Consider the following 20,606-nt stretch of genomic DNA (forward strand, 5'->3'; position numbering starts at 1 on the left):
CGGGTTGCTCCCTCTTCATCTCCAAAGCCCCGTCCTGGGCAGATGCATTCGACTTGTTCTTATAGCTTCTGGATGGGCACCTAGGGGAGGTTGCGGGGAGGCAGACGTGTCTGGATACAAGTTTCTGGAGCTGGAGCAGACTGACTCAGGGGACAGTGATCTGGTCACTGGCGTGTGCAGACGGGCCCTTGGAATCTTACAGGAGACGGGTGCCTTGCAGTCTCTCCTGCCCCTGGGATTCTGTGATTCTGGGACTGTCGTGGAGCTGGGATGATGTCACAGATAAGGAAGTGCTTTGAGGGAAAGAAGTTACGGAAATGCAAGTTGATGGGGGGTGCACAGCCTGTCTTCTCCAGCCACAGGCACGTTGATCAGGGCCATGGGCCCATTGACATGGTCCCCCGTGATGCCCTTGTTTCCAGGGTCCCCATCCTGAAGAAGGTTTGGCAACGACAGCAGCAGCCGGGGAGGCCGAGGTGCCTGTCAGCACTGCCGAGGAAGCAGAGGCCAGCGGTGTGCCCACTGGGGGACCCACCCTCTCCACCTTCACTGAGGACCCTGGGGAAAGGGTCACTCCAGTAAGTAGCTCAGAGCGCATGCTCTGTTTCACCTGCTTCCGGGAGATGGTGAGCGTCTTGGGTGGGAGCTGTCACTGGCCTTCCTCATCTGTCTGCAAAATTCAGCATGACATCCTGGGGCCGTGTCCAAGCGGACACCGATTTGGAGGCTGAGGCACGTGTTGACTCATTCAGCAGGTGTTCGTGGAGCGCTGTGCTGTGCCAGGCGCTGGGGAACTAGGGTAGACCCGCTGTCTGGGGACAGAGCGGTAAGAGGTGCGATAGGAGAAGCACAGGATGCTCTGGGAGCACAGAAAAGGGGCCCAGAACTGGCCTCAGCGGTCCAGGAAGCCCTCCTGGGGAAAGGATGCTGGGGCGAGACGGAGGGGGTAACTGGAAGGAGCCTAGCAGGGGGAAGTGAGGCAGGCGTTCCGGGAGGTGGGCCAGCAGGAGCGAAGGCCTGGAGGCATCAGTGGGAACATACAAAGCCCAGAGAAGTGCAGCAGAGCTGCGGGGTCAGGGGTGAGCAGAGGGTCGGGCAGACCTGGCCTGAGAGGCCTCTGAGAGCGCAGAAGCCATGAGGAGCTTGAGCATATTCAGCAGAAATGGGGAGTCACTGAAGAGGGGTAGACAAGAAGTGACATAGTCAGAGTAGGATTTTAGAAAGATCGCCTGGCCTCCTGAGTGGAGAAAGGATGGGAGAGGCAAGCCTGGAAGCAGGGGGTGGGTTTGGAGGCTGTGTTGGGGTCTGGGCGAGGACTGGTGTTGGCTCCCTCTGGGTGTGCTCAGCAATGTCAGATCCTGTCAAGAGTTCCAGTGAGTAAAGGCCTGAAAAGCATCCATTGGATCTGTCACGATGACCACTAGTGACCTTGGGGAGGGCAGTTTTAGGGATGTGGGGGGTGGAAGCCAGAGAGCACTGAGCTAGGCCAGTGAGGCCAGAAAGTGGTCCGTGAGGCCAGCCACCCCCTCAACAAGACAGCTGTGCATTCCGAGGCCCCGGGTTCTGTCCCAGCACCACGCCTCAGACACCCAGTGCAGGCTCCACCCTCGGGAGTAGTGGATGTAGGATGACAGGGACTGCTGGTGAGCACCACGTCACTGAGGTTGGCAGGGAGCAGCCGGATGAACTGCGCATGCGGCATGGTGACAAGGGGCTTGCACCCTGGGGGGTGTGTAAGGTCCATGTTTCTGTGTGGGTGCCACACTGGGGACAGCGGAGTGAGGGGAGGTCTTGGATGTACAAGCGCTTTGAGGATGAGGGAGTGACAGGATGCAGGAGCAGGAGGGGCCCCACTGCCTGCTGCCTCCAGCCACAGTGCAGTGGGTCACTGACGTGGTCCCTTGCAACATCTTCCATTCAGGGTCTGGACACCGAGGAAGGTTCGGCAGCAACAGCAGCCGAGGAGGCCGAGGTGCCCGTCGGCACTGCCGGGGAAGTAGAGGCCGACACTGTGCGCACCGGGGGACCGACCCTCTCAACGTCCACCCAGGACCCCGGGGAAGGGGTCACGCTGGTGAGGACTGTAAAGAGCCGGAAGGTTGAGGTCGTGGCTGGGAGCAGATCCTGGCCTTCTCAGAGGCCAGTCTTCCTTCTGTCCAGCAAATCCAGAGGAGCCTGGATGGGGAGGGGGCACCTCTCTGACCGAATACTCCCTCAGAGGTCGCGTTTGCCAAGACCCCGGCAAGCGCGTGGTGAAGCCTCTGGAGACTTGGGGGCTGCGCAGGCTGATGGGAAGCTGGCCCAGGGCAGGTGCGTGCAGCATCGGCAGGTGGGAGTGAGTCCCAGGGCTGATGCGGGAGGCGGGAGCCAGCGTGGAGGAGTGCGGGGTGGGGGAGGGGGGTGTGGGTGGAAGAGGGGATGGAGGGCACAGCCTCGGCCTGTTTCTGGGAGCGGGCAGAGGCTGTTAGAGGGCAGTGGAGGGTCAGGTCAATGTGCAGGCAGGCTCCAGCAGGTCCAGGGGCACAGCCAGCCCTTCTCAGCCCTCTCCTTAGGCAGTGTGAGGACACTGTTCCCAGCTCCTGAAGACAGTACGAAAGTATTCCAGGACACTTGGCAAGTCTGTCCCTGTAATGTCGTTGTAATGGATGTCCTGCAAGTTCTTCAGACTCGACTGATTCAAACCGACACTCGTTTCCACTCCTGCGTTCCCACCTCAAATGAATGGAACCATCACCCTCAGCTGTCTAATCCAGAACTCACTTCCCTCTTCCTTACTTCCCACATCCCATCAAGCGCTGAGTCTTTCTGATTTTTCTGCCTAAACACATACGGGCCGGCCCACTTCTATCCTTCTTGAGTGCTGGCCCCCTGGACTGAGCCACTGCATCCCCAGCCCAGAAGGTGGCGAAGGGCCCCGCCTGGCTGCCTCCGTCCTCTCCCCTGACTCCTCCTGGTGGGGGCAGCCCTGTGTGTGGAAGATCCTGCTCCCCCACCTGGCCTGCAAGGCCTTGCAGGGTCTCGCCTGGCCAGCCTTGCTGACCGCATCTTGGGCCACTGTCTCCACGGCTCTCAGCGCTCCAGCTCACTGCCCTTCTTTCAGTTTCTTTTTTTTTTTTTTTTTTAAGATTGGCAACCTGAGCTAACGTCTATTGCCAATCTTCTTCTTCTTTTTTTTTTTTCTTCTTCTCCCCAAAGCCCCTCCGGTACATAGTTGTATATTTTAGTTGTGAGTGCCTCTAGTTGTGGTGTGTGGGACGCCGCCTCAGCATGGCCTGATGAGCGGTGCGATGTGCGGGCCCAGGATCCGAACGGGTGAAACCCTGGGCCGCGGCAGTGGAGCACGTGAACTTAGCCACTAGCCACGGGGCCGGCCCCTCTTTCAGTTTCTTGAATGTGCCTCTTTCCTCCTGCCTCAGCGTCTTCCTATCCCCTCTGCTCTCTGCCTTGAACCCATTCTTCCTGCCTGCCCCCTCTAGTTCCTGCTCGTGCTTCAGAGTCCAGCTCAGACACCACTTCATCAAGGAGGTGTCGTCCCGGACTGTGAAGTCTCCCCACACACGTTCACGCTTCCTCGAACTTCTCCTTGGCAGCCCTCCTCATAGTTGTAATTAATGATAAACTTGGTAAATAGTCACCTCAGGCTCCCTGCCAGCCTGTGGGCTCTGTGAGGACAGCGACTGTGTCCAGCTTATTCACCGCTCTGTCTTCATCCCTGCGAGTGGTGGGCACTCAGTGGACAGTGGCTGAATGGACGAAGGGTGGGGGTTGTCCAGCCATCACGTGTCAACAGCACTGGCCTCGGAGGTCTTCCCACACACCTGCTCCCAGCCTTTCACCTCCGGGCTGACGTCCGTCCAGGGAAACCTCACAGTGGGGAGGGGATGCCCTGACCAGCTGACAGCTCTCCAGGCCCCCTGGCAGTTACATGGATTCTTGTATTTTATTTGGGGAGGAAGCTTGTTGCTGAGCTAACATCTGTGCCAGTCTTCCTGTATTTTATGTGGGATGGCACCACAGCGTGGCTTGACAAGCGGTGCTAGGTCCACACCGGGGATCTGAACCGTGAATCTCCGGCCACCGAAGCAGAGCGCACAAACTTAACCACTGCACCACCGGGCCAGCCTCTACATAGGTGATTTTAATTAACAAAGTGGCCGTCACCCCGTTCTCAGCCTCCTTCTCCTTCATCTCTCATCATTCATCCCTCATCCTTCATCCTTGTCCTTCATTCCCACCCCAACACACACACACACACACACACACACACACACACACTTCTTTAAAGGCAAAGAACTTGTCACAGGGTGAGAAAACTAGGCACCAGCTCCCAGTTCTACCAAGTCGTGACTCAGTAGAAACTAGAACTTAACCAGCAGAGCTGTCTGGAAATAGAAAGGCTGCCTGTGAAGGTGGTGAGCTCCCCGTTACTGAAGGTGTGCAAGCTGAGGCCAAAGCACTTAGCAGAGATGTGCCGGAGGGGACTCTCGGGCAAGGAGGGTGCATTCTAACCTGAGAGGTGCCTTCTGACCTGGAGGTCCAGAATCTGCGGGCTGAGGCGTGGGCTTCAAAGAACAAGGGGAGGGGGGCTTTCGCAACGCCAGTCATCTGATGGCCGCGCAGTTTCTACCCCGCAGCCACGGGCCCCCTGAACCAGCGTTGTGGACAAGGCGGCACCAGCCCTCATCCCAGTTTTGTTTCAGGGTCCAATCAGTGAAGAAAGTTTGACAACAGCAGTAGCTGCAACAGAAGTGGCCCTCAGCACCTTCGAGGAAGAGGAGGCCAGCGGGGTCCCCACAGATGGCCTGGTTCCCCTCACACCCACGGTGCCCTCTGAGCAAGTGGTCCCTTCCGTAAGTGTCTCCGAGCGTCTTCTTCGGCTCACAGCGGGGAGTGAGGTCAGGGTCATGACAGGAGCAGTTGCGGGCCTTCCCGGAGGCAAGTGCACACTCAGCTTGGTTAGAGCGCATGTCTGGGTAGGCCCCGACTGGAGGGATGCAGGATGCAAAGGGAGGAGCGTGACAGGGCCCAGGGAATCAGGTTTCTGTCCTGAACCAGCTACCTCCCAGCTTTGTCCAGGAAGAGCTGTCTCAGAGAGTGGTCCAAAGTCAGAAGGTGTTGCTGGGGGAGGGGGGTATCAAGGAGATTCGTGTTTCAGAAGGGGATGCGCGAGTCTGTGCTTCCCTGAATGTCTTGGGGGCAATGACAGTTGTGGGTGAGAAAGTGGTTTGAAATTGGCTGGCGTCATGTAACTGACCGTCGCCAAAGCTCACCGGCAGCCGTGTGCACATCGTGTCGTGGGTGAGGGGACCTGATTCCTCTTGCTGGTTTGCTTTCAGGGTCCTGGTGATGAAGAAGACTTGGCAGCAGCCACGACGGAGGAGCCCCTGACAGCGGCGGGGGCGGAGGAGACGGGCGGCGCCCTGCCGGAGGGGCCTCCGCTCCCCATACCCACAGTGGCTCCTGAAAGAGGGGTCACTCCGGTAAGTGGCGTCGAGGCGTGAAGATTGACTTGGCCTGTCTCACAGACCAGGGAAAGAAAGGCCGGAGTCCTGGGAGGGGCCTGCCCTGGCCTTCTCAGAGGTGGGTTTTCATTTTTCTTTTGCAAAATGCCCACTTTGGGCTTTTGAGGGGCCTCCAACTTGGGAACACACAAAGAAGCTGCAGTTTGTAGAGGAAAAAGCAGGAAGTGAAAATCTGGGGCACCTAGATCTTGGCTTTGTGTCCCAAATGGCCCTGGAACTGAAAAGAGAACTTTCTAACAGGCAGAACTGTCCAATGATGCAGATCCTCAAATGTCAGGACGCCCGTCCTGGAGGGGACCTTGGCAGACTTGGCAGGGACCACAGAGGGAACGGAAGCATCAAGGGGTGTGGGGGTGACCTTCACGTCACTTCTACATGAGTTTCTGTGATTCTGGGCTGCACCTATGCCACCTCATGCAAATCCCTTCATTTCTTTGGGCCTTAGTTTCCCTGTCTGGAGGAGGGTGAGAGTGTGCAGGTCAGGGAGGGTTTGGAGAGCTCTGTACATGGTGACGGGGCCGTCACCACTTAAGGGCTATAGCTTTGTCTTTTAGGAATAGGAAACCCAGAGCTGATCCTTAGCATGGGCTTGTGTGAACCAGAGAATGAAATTGCCCTTCAAATATCAGTATTTTTAAAGGAAAATATTCCATTGGTACCAGCTTGGGCACGTCGGTTCCCCTAGTAACATTTGGTTGTGTGCGCTTTCAAAGCCTTGACTCAAGCTACAGGCATGCGGTCCCTCAGCCACAGCGCTCCAGGGCTGACCCGTGAGGGGAGGGGCTGCGGACGGGACACAGAGAGCCCCCTGGGAGCCCTGAATGCCCGTTGCTCACCGCCTCTTCCAGGGGCCCAGCAGTCACCCAGCATGGCTTCCTGTCCCTTTAGTAGAGCTGTCATTCATTCACTGACTTGCTCATTGACTTGATGCATAGCAGCTCAGGGCCTCCGTCCAGACACGTGGAGGTAGAGATGAATGTGACCTCGCTCCTGTCCCCCAAGGAATTCACAGTCGAGGGGCAGCAAATAAGCTGTTTTCACTGACATTTATTAAGCACGTGTTGCAAGTTTACCTGATTCTGTTCACACCACCACTCTCAGTACCAGGCGAATGGTCTCCCTTTGACAGGCGAGGGAAGTGAGACTTGGAGAGGTAAAGAAAGCTGCCCGCCGGGGCCCGCCTCCAAGAGGCAGAGCCGGGAGTGGGACCCAGGCATGCTGGCCTGCAGGGCTAATGTTCTCGAGCTTCCCTGAGAGTGTGATTTGGTGGAAAGGCCCCAGCCTGGGAGCCGGGCGGCCGAGGTCCCCCTTGTGGGGGTGCCACTGACTTGTGGTGTCCTGAGTCCCGGGTGTTACCATCTATCAAAGGAGGGAGGTCAGCGGGAGCTCTGGTTCTTAATGCTGTCTGCATCTTAGAGACACCTAGAAAGCTCCTAACACTGCAGGTGGCCGAGGCCACTGCCAGACCAACCAGGGAGCCCCTAGTGCGAGGGCTCAGCTGCCCAGGAGTCTCTACTGGGCAATAACACAGAATCCACCCGGCGGGCCGTGATGCCTGAGCACTGCCTCACACGCTGTGACTTCCGAAACTGACTCCCTGCTCTTCTGCTCCTCATCCCGATGGATGTGCAAAACCCCCAGACCACGTCTCCCCACGCTGACGCCATGTCTCGGGCAGCAGTACTGGCTGGCCACGCATCTTTACATAAAGCCAGTTCTCCTCTTTCTTCTCCAAGAACTTTTTGTTATGGAAATACTAAAAATTCACAAAAGGACTTAGAATAGTATAATAAACCCCCTACATACCCATCACTCAATTTGAACAATTATCAACATTATGCCCATCATGCTTTATCTGTTCTATCTGCTACCGCCATCTTTTTGGAGCAAAGGGGAGGGGTAGGCTGGAGTATTTTAAAACTAATCCCAAACATCAGATCGTGTAACTCATAAATACTTTCATGTGTATTGCTGAAAGGGTGATCTGGGACCTTTTTTCATCCTTAGCCACAAGGTCATCCATCACTGCTAATGATGGATGTCATTATCCCTCTAACAAAGTTCACAGCAGTTCCTCCATGTTATCTAATGCCCTAGTTGTTAAAAAAAATAAAAATAAAAAAACACCACGCCTTTTTTACAGTTTGTTTGAACCCACTGCGTTGGGTTGATGTGTCTCTTTCAGTCTCTGACTGTCTCCCCCCGTCTTTCTCTTTCTGCCGTTGATCTGTTGGAGAAACTGGGTCAGTGTCCCTGGATCCTTTGCGTTTTCTGCTTTGAGAAGTTGGCGCCTGCTGAGACCAGCTGTGCTGGGTTCTGTGCCGATGGGCTTCCTACTTCTGAGAAGTTCTTTGTCGACACATATTAACAACCACCCAACTGCATATTGTTGACCCAGAAACTTCTGTTCTAAGAATCGAACCTAAAGGAGATGCTCTGCTATGTAAAAAGGCTTTGTGTACAAGAGTGCTAATCTCAGTATTGTCCATAAGAGAAAAGACTGGACGTGGTTTAACTAGCCAACAATAGGGGTTTAACTGAATTACAGTATATTCAATAATGGAACCTTCTGTAGCTATGAAAATTATACTTATTAGGAGTATTTCATGATGGGGGGAAAAAGCATATAATGTTAAGTGAAAAAAAGCTGGTTTTAAAGTTGAGTATATTGTGTCCTAAATAGTCCTTAGCTATTTAAAAATGGACACATACAAAAACAGTGGAAGGAAAGGCCCTCCCTAAATGTTAGCAGTGTGTCCTCACAGTGGTAGAACTGTGGGGGTTGGTGGGCTCCTAATGCATTTTGGTGTCCCCACTATGGGGGCTCATCACTTTTACAGTGGGATTTTCAATGTTCTAAGGTGGGGGATGCCATGGGGAGTGAGAGATGGAGAGAGAGGAAGGAGAAGGGAGAGACAGACGCACGGTATTTCATCCTGGCACAGAACTGAGGACCACAGATCTCCCAAGTGCCAGTGTCAGGGATCTGCGATGAACTGAAATGGACGCCCTGTCCTGAGCAGATGGTTTAAAAGCACAGCAGGGACAGTCAAGAGAGCACCCACTCTGGAGTATCTTCAGGGTCATTTTGAATCTCAGAGTCACCCAAGGCAGTGGGTGAGAGGGGCGTCCAGGCCTGGCTCTGCCACACACCTGTGGCGAGTTTCTTCACCTCTCTCTCTCAGTTTACTCATGCATAAAATGAAGATCATAGTACCTACCTCTTGCTTGTGAGGATGAAATGACTTAATACATGGAACACTTTAGCTAGCATATAGTACACACTCAACCAATTAAGTATATAGAATTATTTTGTACATGAGGCACAGAGAGGGTTAGGAGTTTAGTCAAGGTCACACAGCATTCAGGAGTCAACTAGGGGTCAGTGCCTTGGTGTCTGGACTTTCTCCCTTTGTTTTCTGCACTATCCACAACCACCCATCTTCAGACATGAGCCAGAAGTTGGTCAGCAAAGCCCACGTGGTCCAAATGAGCTCATGCCATTTCTAAGGTCTTCCCACTAGTCATTTGGCAAATACTTAGCAAGAGCCTATATCTGCTGGGTGCAGGCGGCTAGCAGCAACTAGATAGCCACATCGTTCTCTTCATGGGGCTCGCTGTATCCAGCCCAGAGCGAGCCCCCTCATGCCCAGCTCACTTACCAGGACCAGGGACCTCATCAGAGCAGAGCAGCTCCATGTCCCAAAGCCATGGGCCAGGTTTTAACCACATCTTCTTGTTTTAGGCTCAGGACGTATGGGGATGAAATGACAGGTTAGGCCCAAATGAAAAAAGATTGGCACTGTGACCATTCTGGAGAACACACTGGCTCTGATAAAGTGCCCTGAGCATGTTGTTTGGGGTTAATTGAATCAATTCTGATCAAGGGAATAGCAGAAGCAGTAAGAGGACGGAGCTCAGAAGAGATGGAATGGAGAGTCTGGGAGAATCGCAAAAACAGCACGGGGCTCAGTTCCGGTCAAGACTCTTATGGACTGGTGACCTTGGTCAAGTCCCTTACCTCCGCAGGCCTCAGTTTCCTATCTGTAATCAGAGGGTCCTTCCACGTCTGGCGTTCTGTGTCTAGGCTCCTGGCTCTGCCCCTGGTTTTCTCCCTGGGAAAGCATTGGGCAGGCAGGAGCTTCAGGGGACCGCAGACCGGGGTTTGCTTCTTAGTAGCTGTAGGAGTCCAGAAAGGTCTTTACCACTTCTTTGCTCCAGTTTCTCCACTTGTAAAATGGGGGTGGCGATGACGACCCCACGAGGGAGTAGCCGGAATGAAATGAGGTGATGTTTGTGGACATCCTTTGTCTGGTGTCTGTCACTGCAGAAAAATAACAAATTCCTCTACTGAAGCAACTGGTGACATGAAACTATTGCCGAGGGGATGTGCCCCCAGCCACTTGGGCCACGGCCCCCAGGAGCCCCACATCCTGGGCAGTGCACCCCAGAGCCTGCTCTGGCCATAGGGGACCCTTCCCATCTCCACTCTGGCCCTGGTCCCCTGCCCTCCTCACCCCCCCCCCCCCAGGGCTGCACTGAGGCTGTCCCGGGGACAGAGGGTGCTCCAGCCCTGGGGCTTCACCAGGCTGCCGTGGGGTAGAGGGAGGGGAGGCCTGGGTCTGGGGAGGGGGGTCTCTCCACTCTGGCCGCCTCTGTGGCCTTCAGATGCCAGCAGGGTGCTGGGGACAGAAGGGGTGTCTGAGAGAGGGCATCACACCACACAGTTTTTATGGGGTTTCACTGTCCATGTTTCCATTCCTTTTAGTGGCTCGGGCCATTCTGTCACCTTATTTGTCAGGACTGCCATTTCTCTGGACCCTTTTTGACAGCCAGAGTTCCCCAGGATGCCACCTTTCTCATTTTCGTCTCCTTCTCCTTTCCAAATGGCTGGTCCTGTCACTCTGGAAGGTCTTTCCTGAGCACCAGCTGCGGGCCAGGCGCTGGGACCTGGAGCTGACTCATGCACCGAGCCTGTCCTCCAGGGGCCACGGTCCTGGGAGGCACATTCTGAGCAATAAAGGCCCCGGAAAGGCTACAGGGCTGGTGGGAGGGGTGGGGTGGCCAGGGCGGGCTTCCATGGAGACCATCTTGGGCATGGACATCAGTGCTCCAGCAGGACCTGGATCCGGGGGGAGTCCCCGGTGACAAGAGGGGTGTGTGTGCAACAACTGTTCATGCTGCTCCGTTCCTTCCACCATACCCGTCCACCCCACCAGTGTGATGTGGAACCACTCAGTGGGGTTCCTGAGTCCCAAGTGGGACATGGTACCCCCTGGGCTGGCTCATAAAGAACAGTGCCCTCTTTACCTCTGCATAAGCCTGATCTTAGAGATGAGCACGGTTTCTACAGAGAGGAGAAGGGACAGTGGGAGGCGGTGCCCAGTGCTCCACTGACCGTCTTGTTCTCTTTAGGGTGGAGCTGAGGAGGTACTTTCTGGCCCCCCTGGAACTGCTGAGCCTGCCGGACCCACGGTGAGATTCCCACCCAGACTCATCACACGCACAGTGAGCAGGGGCCGGGGATGCGGGAAAACAGCCACAGGCGGATTCTTCCTGTCGGCCCAGAGTGCCTTCCAGTCAGCTCAGGGCTCTCGCCTCCTCAGAGCCCTCAGGGAGCTCAGGAGCAGGATCTGTTTACGTCCTGTTTATATCCTGCGCTCTCAACGGCCCATGGGTCCCTCAAACTCAACTTGTCCCAAACTGGACTCATCGCCACGCCCCAGCCCTCTCCTCCTGCAGGTTGCCATCTCTGAAACGGCACTCCATCTACCTGGCCGGCCACCGAGAGAGAACCAGGAAACGTCTTCGGGTGGCCCTCCCCACATCCAGTCAGTCCCCGAGTCCCCAGTCTGGCTGTGTAATGCTTCCTTGTCCCCCAGACAATGGCAACAGCCTCCTGACTGGTCTCCCCGCCTCCCTTCTCCCCCCTAGACGCGCTGCCACCATCCTAAGCCAGCTCTAGCCCTAACCCAGCTCCGCCGCGGAGCCTCTCAGCTCGTGCTCCCCACACACCTTCCGTGACCGACTAGGCCTCGCCTAGTTCCTGTCTTCAGGAATTCACGACCAGAAAGGGCTTTTGGAAAGTCCATTTTGTTCTTTGGAGGAGGTGATGACCTTCACCGAATACGCACTGAGTGCCTCTCAGTGCCAGATCTTGTGGGGGACACGGAGTACCCAGGGGTGTCGCAGGATTGGCCAGACCCCTAGGAGTCCTAGTCCAGAGGGGCTGACAGGCACACATCTACTAAGCGTCAAGTCAGGTGGTCCTGGGACCAAATCGAGACCTCAGCAGAAGGAGAGAGGAATTCTGCCTGAAAGTGGGACAGGGAGGGCTTCATGGAGGAGGTGGCCATGGAACTGGGCCCTGAAGGATGACTAGGGATTTGAAAGGCGGGAAAGGAGGCTGAAGAGAAGATGGGGAAGAGTGTCGTATGTTTGAGGACTGGCTGCATGTTGGCTGCACAGCTGGGAGGTGGCGGGGGAGGAGGGTAGCTGTAGAGGAGAGTGGGAGAAAAGGCTGGAAGGAAAGTTGGCAGCAGCAATCAAGGGGCTGCAGAAAATGGGAAAGCTTTTGGTGACATGACTGTCCTTGGAGAGCGGCAACTGAAACCAGGGTGTGAGAATTTCTTCTCTCTGCAGGTGAGAGCGGAGGCTGAGGGCTCCGGCCTGGCCTGGGGCTTGGACCTCGGCTCTGGCTCTGGCTCTGACGACCTGGTGCGCAGCGAGGAGCTGTTGAGGGTGAGTGTGAAGGATGCACAACCTGGGGCCTGGGGCTGCCTTCATAATAGTCCCTGAGGGAGGGCTGTGGGGCGGAAGCCAGGGGAAACCGGAGTGGCTACTACTGAGGATTGTTGAGGCTGGCACGGGCTCCTGGGAGTTCATTATGCCTTTCACTCTACGTTTGTGTATGTTTGGCATTTCCCCCTTTGGTCAGTTCTGCTTTGTTTTGAGTGAGTATGACCGTTAGTTTATATTCAGGACCTTCATTTTCCACTTGCCTCACTTCCCTGGCAGCCTTCTCCAGCAGGCTGCTCCACGGCAAGTATGCCCGTGCCCTTTACCTCTACAACGTGGCTTATGCCCCACCCCCCTCCACCCCTTAACCGTTGCAGAGACCTGCTGGCCCCTTCTCTAGGTGCCATTTCACACTTTGGCTTCCAGAACCTTCTTGAAATCCTCCCTACCCTGAGGCAACCCCCCTCCCAACCTTCTAAGACCACTCCTTCTCCCTCTGTGATCTTGCTGCTCACCTTCCTGCCCAAGCTGGGCCCCCCAGTTCCTGGCTTCGGATGAGCGCCTCCCTTCTCCAGCTGCAGCTGGTGCCTCTGTCCCCGGGTCCCCAACCTCCTCTGCAGCCCCTCCTCTGCAGCCCCTCTGCTGGATCCCCAACCAGCAGGCTCCCCTCGGCTGCCCCTCTGCCCACTCGGCATGACAGGGCTGGAGGGTTCTGGGCCCACTCGATGAGTGGAACGGAGCCAGGTGGGTCTTCCAGGCTGCTGAGATCAGCCACAGGCGCCAGGCTGAGAAGGCTAGACCACTGCAGGAAGATTTTTAACAAGGGTCAAAAACAGGTGGTTTTTGATGGACCTCTTCATTAATCAGAAAACTAAATTAGCCAGAGCTCCTCTGAAAATTCCAACGAATTGGATTTTTATTGGGAGAAAACAGGTTATAATGAGTCAGAAAGACCTGGATTCAAATTCCTGCTCTTCTAATAATTAGCTGTGAGTGTGTGAGCCCTAGAGCAAGTCACGTCATCTCACTGAGCCTCAGTTTCCCCATCTGCTAAGTGGGAACACCAGTCTCTACTTGGAGGGTTGTTGGAAGGAATGGAGAGAATGGGTGGAACATACATGCTCAGTGTACATTTATCCCCTCCCCCACTATTTCTTAACAGAGCGTCTGTTTTTTAGGGTCCCCCAGGCCCCCCAGGCCCACCTGGCTCACCTGGGATTCCAGGAAAACCAGGAACTGATATTTTCATGGGCCCCCCTGGATCTCCTGGAGAGGATGGAGCTGCTGGTGAACCTGGGCCTCCGGTGAGCTACTGAAGTCATCTGCCCCTCTCTGTGGCCACAGGGGGAGGCACACAGACTGCAGACTCCAGCCCTAAGGCTTGAGACAGGGAGCAAGCAGCCAGCTAACGTTTGTAAATAAATCTCCTCCTCAGCCCAGTCATTGCTAAGACTCATAAGAAGCAGCAGCCAAGAAAAAGATCTTCCCACACAGTGTTTTGCTGCTTTGTCTTAGTCAGGACAGGAAATACAGACTCATGTAGAATCTTGGAATCACAGGACATCAGTGCTGGGCTGGGGCGGGGGACCCTGAGACCATCTCATCCAGCCCTGCCGCTGGCTCCCCCCCAGAGGAGAAAATGCAGTCCAGGGATTGAAGGACACTTGTCCCCAGGTGCATGGCCAGCAGTGGCCGAGCTGGGGCCAGGGACTGGCATTCTGCCATGGACCTGGCGCAAGGCCCTGGATCCATTGGCCTCTCCCGTCAGGTCCTTCTTGACCAGGAAGGGTTTGTATTTAATTCATATCAGGGATGTTGTGAGCTGATTGTCACCGATGTTCCCCAGGGCCCTGAGGGACAGCCTGGACTCGATGGAGCCTCCGGCCTTCCTGGGATGAAAGGGGAGAAGGTACGGGGAAGGCGGGAGGGTTTCAACACACAGGAGCCAGCGGCCCACGCTGCCTCTCTCTGACCTCTAAGCCTGACCTTGCCTTTTATGTGAATGACCTTCTCTAATCCCCTCCTGGTCCTCCCTGCTGGATGTCCCCGTCCTGGGGCTCTTTGTACCTAATCCTGTGCTCAGCATCTTCCCAGCGGCAGGGGATGGCGCTGCCATCTGCCCAGTCACCTGACTCAAAAACAGGGTCTTCTCTAACTCCTCCCTCCTCTCCTTTCCTGCCATGATGCGCCCGTTGCCAAGACTGGCCGATCTGACGTCCACCTCTCACCTCTCTCTCACTCTGATCTGACAGTCATCGCTCCTCGCCCACAGTGTGGTGTCAGGCTCTTTGCCGGTGCCCCCTTCTCCCCACCCGCAGTCCAGCCTCCACCCACCTGCCCCCTCCATCTTCCTCCAGCAGGCTCCCACCAGTCACTGCGGACTCCCCTCTGCCTGCAGGACAGAACCCTTCAAGGCCCTTCCTGACCACCCTTTCTAGTTCCATCTCCCACTGCTCCCTCCCATGGCCTCCGGGCCAGCCCACCCTACTGACGTGCTCTGAGCTGCTCTTCCTCCGCGGCCTCCTGTCCTTTGCACATGCTTTTCTCTCTGTCTTGGCTGTCCTTTCCCTCTTCTCATTCTCCAAGGCCCAGTTCAGATGTATCCTCTGGGAAGCTCTCCCAACTCTTTCTGAGCAGAAAGCCCCCCTCCTGCCTCCATTTCCCATTAGCACACTGTTTGTTCTGCTGGGACCCCTCTTAGCCAATGACACTAAAGCTGTCAGCCCCCCTGTCTGCCCCCACCCCACCCTGACAAACACAGAGCCTGGCATTCTCCAAGTATCCTTAGAACCTAGCGGGGCCTCTGGGAGCCTTTGATGAATGAATGAAACGTCTTCAGGAGCCTTTTTAATCTTCCATTTCCCTCTCTTCGTTCTCTGAAGCCTGTCTCCTCTCCTGGCTGTAAGCCCCCGGTGGTGCTGTGGGGGTGGGGTTCCTGCCCCTACGTGTTCCCAGCCTGGGTGATGAGATAAGCTGTGTCCCCAAAGGGCTCCGATAAAGATAAGGTGTAAAGATAAGGCGAGACTCAGGCTAGTGATGTGGGGTGGGTTTTGCTGGGGTTCAGAGGAGGCAGGTCCCTCCCAGCTGGGATGGGGAGCGGGCTGGGGGGCTTTCTGTTTACCCCACCTGGATGAAGTCGTGGAAAATGCCTGCTCCCTAGACAACACCGTCTTAGCTGAACTGAATTTCCAGTTTCCATCAGCTCTCAAGTGTGCTTATTTTAATTGAAACAGTAACTCAATTTTCGTGGAAAGCTCATTTCTCAGAAAAAGGACAAAAGCAATTGTCAAGCTTTATAGAACTCATTTTACATGTACCAACTATTTCATGAGAAATTAAATTTTGCAGGAAACATCACAGACCTACACTCATCTTCCTGGTTGCTCTTACCAGCTTTCCTCCGCGCGCCACCCGCCCTGCCCCCCATGCTCCTCCCTTACTTACCAATACCCACGCCCACGTCAGCGCAGGGACACCCGCGCAGGCGCACTCCCTCCGCAAGTGCTGAGAAAGGCGCACGCAGATCGGCAGGCTTGCCCAGGGTAATTGTTGGAGAAAAGTCACATTTTTTTCCTCCTGAAATTTGCTATGCTTTCTGGTCAAGTGAAAGCAGACTCCAGAAGGACTTGGAAATTTGTATCTGCAGAGCTCGAGGGAAATCTTGCACTTGACATTTACCTAAAAAATAAAAAGGTAAACCAAGGAGCATGGTCTAGATGTAAAATAACAAAAAAAGTGCTAAAGAAAAAATCGAGCAATCGCAGGGATGTAACAGCACGTGAGATCCAAGGATACAGTTGATCCTCGACTCCCTTCCACAGTCTCTCTTCCTCAGCTTGCACACCTCCAGTGACAAGGGGCTCATTCCCTGCCTAGGCCGTGCCTCCCATGGGTGCGTGGACACCTCAGGCTGCAGGGAAATCAGCCTGCCTTCTCACTTGCAAGACACATTGACCAGTCAGGGCAGTTGTCTGAAGTGGGGTTTTCCCTAAGGAATGAGGTCCAGTTTATTTGACTGGAAGAAAATATTATGTGTAATCATTATTTTCAAAGGTGGGATTGTCATCAAGATGTGAGTGGTCATTAGGCATTTGTCAAATAAGTTATTCTATGTTCGGTTTGATGATAGAAGTATTCCTCAATTTATTTTCACCAAATTAAGAGGAGCAGCTACTCTGAGATCTTTAGCCATGAAGGAACAGGCGAGGTGTCTCCTGCTTGCTCATCTCCAGGATGCTTCTGGAAAGGATGCTGAAGAATGTGCTGGGGACGGACCTCTGCAGAATTCCTTTCTGCTCTTGCCATTGCAGACTATGCCGTCCAGTTCTTCAGCACTTACCTAAGATTAACAGCCGTCGTTCTTTTCCTTCCTTTACAATCTGAATCGTTCACTGTATTCTTCAGTCTCAAAAGGTGCCAGGACACCCAGGGAGAAGAGAGTTCATACTTTGACATTTTCTTCAGTTCCCAGATTTGCTGAGGAACACTGAGTTCCCAGTAACCGGTTTGAGTAATCTCACCCGGCTGCCGAAATGTCATTGTTTGACATCAGAAAACCAGCTTCTGTCTTTACTCTGAGATGTAAGAGAAATACAAGTAAATTATCATCTTCTTCCTTTTCTCCACATAATCTCAATTTGGCTTTGAGCAATTCTCTAAATCTTGCATGATAAAGAACAGGGTACCCCTTAAGAATCTGAGCTGGGAGCTGCTAAGTAAGATCCAGTCGTGGGTTGAGAGCTTGTGACTACTTGTTTCAATTACATGTTCTAATATTGGCCTGGTTTCCTGTTTTATATCTTCTTTCATCATCATCAGATGTATTTCGTACAAAATCTGCATTATAGACCTCAATAAACCGAATAGACCAATAGTCTGTTGTAATGGTAACAAATTGAAGTTATCAGTGTAACAAGCATCACGAGCAAAACCAACAGACATCCACAAGGCGATAAGTTGCGCCATCTCAGATACCGCAACAGAAAAAAAAATCCGTGTATTTATTAGGTTTTTTGTTGTTCCTGCATTATGAAGTCTAATGATGGTCTTAGCAAATCCAGTTACCGTAACGAGTAGAAATTTCTAATGAATTCTCAACCATGATTTTACAGCAGGCAGCTCTCCTACAACTCGTTCTTTCACAGCATTTTCATTGTAAAACTGATCTCTCCAGACTTCATCACCGCCAGACTAGCAGCTCTGTTGGTTGGAACTCCAGGATGGTGCGTAGTCCCACTGCACCGCGATTCTGTCACTGAGGCATGAAGTACACCTCTACCATCACCACTTCGGGAGTCCGAGATCTTTGCTGACCCTTTTAATTGGAGCTCCCACTTTTCACTCTGCCTGTTCATGTAAATTCCAATAAGATGAGCTCTTCCATCCCCAAGCTGATCTGCTCCTGTTGCAATATGATGGCCACCAAATCCGTGAGCCAGCGGAATGGGTCCCAATACTATGTCTTCACACGTACAAGCTGAATAAAATCATCTGCTCTGAAACAGATGACTCAAGGTCCAAAACATCTAGAACTTCCTTTGAAACTGCTGCAAGACCTGCTCTTGATTTGAAAGGAGTCAGGAAGTTAATTGAAAAAACAGAGTTTTTCATTTTATGAACGTGATTTTCTTTGACAGGGTCAAATGGCAACACAACATAAAATTTTCAGAGGGGAGAGTCCAGAAGTCAAGAGACGAGGCTAATTTAACTTCTGTTTTACAATAACTGTGACTGTGGTTTGACTTCTTACTGGAAAGAAGCATAAGGTTGGCACTTCCTTCGAGGTCAGATTGCGACAGGCAGCAGACGACGGCGTGGCTGGCTCACTCAAGAGAAGCAGACACAGAAACTGTAGCCTCCGGATTAGGCAGCAAAGTTGGAACCCGATTTTTTTGTCTCTGCTCTGGGTGGAAGGTCACGCTTAGTTTCTTCCAGGTCAAGCGGGCAGGCGGGGAAGTGATGGCCCAGCCACCACCGCTTCCTTCTGCCAGCATCCCTTCTCCTCCTGCCGCCCCATAATGTCCAGGGCGTCTGTAGCCTGATTCTTTCTGTAATTCTCTCTTCAGGTGAGAGAGAATTTCTTCTGTTAGTCAGCCCTTCTACAGAATTGTTCCTTTCAAATGGTTATATATTTTTATTTCTAAGATCTCTAATTGATTCTTTTCCATAAGCGCTGTTCCTATTTCATAGGAGTTTGTCCTTGTTTCGTAGCTGTAGGATCCTCCTTTTCTCTCTGAGACTATATCCTGCGTACTTAGGACGCCTGCTTAACTCTGTTCCCTCAGGCGTCCAGTCCGTGTTGCTGTTGTTACTGCCGTGCCTGCCCGCAGATGTGCGGTATTTCTTGCTTGTGTGTTTGCTTTCGTTGGAATCCCTCTTCAGTCTGTCTTCTGCCTCTGTTTGTACAGATTGCTGGGGAGTTGCAGGTTTCAGGAGGGAAGTGGGAGGAGTGGGCTGTGCCATCAGGCAGGGCACCTCGTCAGCTGATCTGATGAGCTTGGGGTAGCCCTGGACCTCCCAGGATCCCCTAGCCCCCTGTGGCTCCACCCTCTCCCTTTGTGCCAACAAACAACTGTTGTTCTTGTGCTAGGAGTGGGAGTGGGAGGTGAGGGCAGATGGGCAGGGCCCGAGGGCTGTCCTGCTCCAGAACGGTCCGCCTGTCTCCCTGTCAGAGCCATGCCCTGCTCCTGGCTGCCACCACCCTCTGCAGGATGCTTTCTCCCTGTGGCTGCTCTCCACCACCGAAGCCTCGGGTTTCAGCTTCCCACGTTTTTCCTTTGGCATTCCTCTCTATCTCAGGTTCAGGGTCGCTCACCATCTTGTTTTTGAGCATGACTATTTTGGAATTATCTGCTCTGTCATTTCTGTGCGTTTGATACATAATAACCGGTTGTCAGGACCTTCTCTGTGGCCGTGCAATGCTGGCCTCTTCTCTTGCAGGTGCTTTTGTGGTGTCTTCAGATTCCCCAGCTGGGGGTCCCCAACCACAGTCCCTGGATGTGGGGCAGTGTCTCCTGGGGCTGACCACGCCTGACCATCAGCCCTCATTGGTCCTGCCCTCTGCTCAGAGCTCACAGCTGGCTTCTTCCTGTGGGATCCATGTTGAATCCCCTAGGAAACCTGTACCGTGGCCTGTAGTAACCTGCTTTAGAGCAGCGCCCACCCCCCCATTCTGAGGCCACTCCAGCCAGCTTTTGGTCTTTAGAATTTTTCCAGAGGCGTCAGTCATCTTTCTAGATATCTCTAAAAGCCAAGGGAACACATATCAAGTTCTCGAAGCCCCTTCCCTTGGCTGGAGTAGGGGAAGCAGCCCTTTACTTCTGTCGTGGGAGGGCGGGGCAGGGACCACCCGGGACGCTGACAGCTCTCCAGGGCGTTCTTCCTCCACAGTCTCTCCTTGGTTAATCTTCAGCTTCTCCTTTTTATTCTTGAGCTGGGTAATGAGCTAACAGTTGACAAATGGCTTTGACAAGCCTTCAGCGTGGCCTGCCGAGTAAACTGGAAACTCCTGTAATGTCCTCAGCTTTGAGACACCAGCCGAAGCTGGGACGGGGAGTCCCATCTTAATATCCTGTCACTTAAGAGTCTGTAATTCTGCGCTTTCTTCTGAACATACCTCATGAGATATATATTAATTGGCTCTTGTTTTTTGTTTTTTGTTTTCAGGGAGCAAGAGGGCCTAATGGCTCAGTTGGTGAAAAGGTAAAAAAAAAAAAAAACAGAAAGAGCTTTCTCCTCTTTCCTCCCCTTTCCCTGGGTTTACTGTAATTGGACTGTTGGGCTGGAGGATTGAACGAATCTCAGAGGAGCCGCTCAGGGAAGGCAGAGCCGCTGGAGGTGGAGGGGAGCGAGTAGCCTGCGAGGCGTCCTCCCCCTCCACCTCCTCACAGACGCGCTCAGCTGGGTGCGTCAGCGTCTCTCCGAGTGAGACGTCAGTCAGCCAGACAGCTGTTTCAGTCCCATTAGCAGTACCCATCAGAGAATCCATCAATCTAATTAAGTTCTGAGAACGATTTTCTGACTCAGGCATGTATGTTGTTCCTTCCATGAGTGAACCCAGGTCCGGATAGTCAGCCTGTCCCCTTCCTTACAGGGTGACCCTGGCAGCAGAGGCTTACCAGGACCCCCCGGGAAGAATGGACAAGTGGGCACTCCTGGGGTCATGGGACCCCCAGGGCCTCCCGGACCTCCTGGGCCCCCAGGCCCTGGATGTGCAACGGGACTTGGATTCGAGGTACGTTGCCCCCTTTCTGTGGTTTAAGAACCGTGTGCATGAAGGACTGCTGGGCGGACCGGCTAACTGCCCGCCGGGCCGAGGGCAGAGGCTGCGCCCACTTCCCTCTGAGC

General features: G+C 53.8%; 1 protein-coding gene across 1 annotated transcript in view; it reads left to right on the top strand.

Moving 5' to 3' along the window:
* COL15A1 (collagen type XV alpha 1 chain) overlaps positions 1–20,606 on the top strand; it is a 102,254-nt gene that overhangs the window by 47,903 nt on the left and 33,745 nt on the right. Inside the window, exons 8-17 of the mRNA XM_046666190.1 lie at positions 423–578; positions 1,922–2,074; positions 4,701–4,850; positions 5,337–5,480; positions 10,938–10,997; positions 12,165–12,263; positions 13,439–13,564; positions 14,107–14,169; positions 19,926–19,961; positions 20,353–20,493. Of these exons, the coding sequence (XP_046522146.1) occupies positions 423–578; positions 1,922–2,074; positions 4,701–4,850; positions 5,337–5,480; positions 10,938–10,997; positions 12,165–12,263; positions 13,439–13,564; positions 14,107–14,169; positions 19,926–19,961; positions 20,353–20,493 (1,128 nt within the window). The remainder of the gene's footprint in view (positions 1–422; positions 579–1,921; positions 2,075–4,700; positions 4,851–5,336; positions 5,481–10,937; positions 10,998–12,164; positions 12,264–13,438; positions 13,565–14,106; positions 14,170–19,925; positions 19,962–20,352; positions 20,494–20,606) is intronic.

The sequence above is a fragment of the Equus quagga genome, chromosome 1 (assembly GCF_021613505.1).
Source record: "Equus quagga isolate Etosha38 chromosome 1, UCLA_HA_Equagga_1.0, whole genome shotgun sequence".
Lineage (NCBI taxonomy): Eukaryota > Metazoa > Chordata > Mammalia > Perissodactyla > Equidae > Equus > Equus quagga.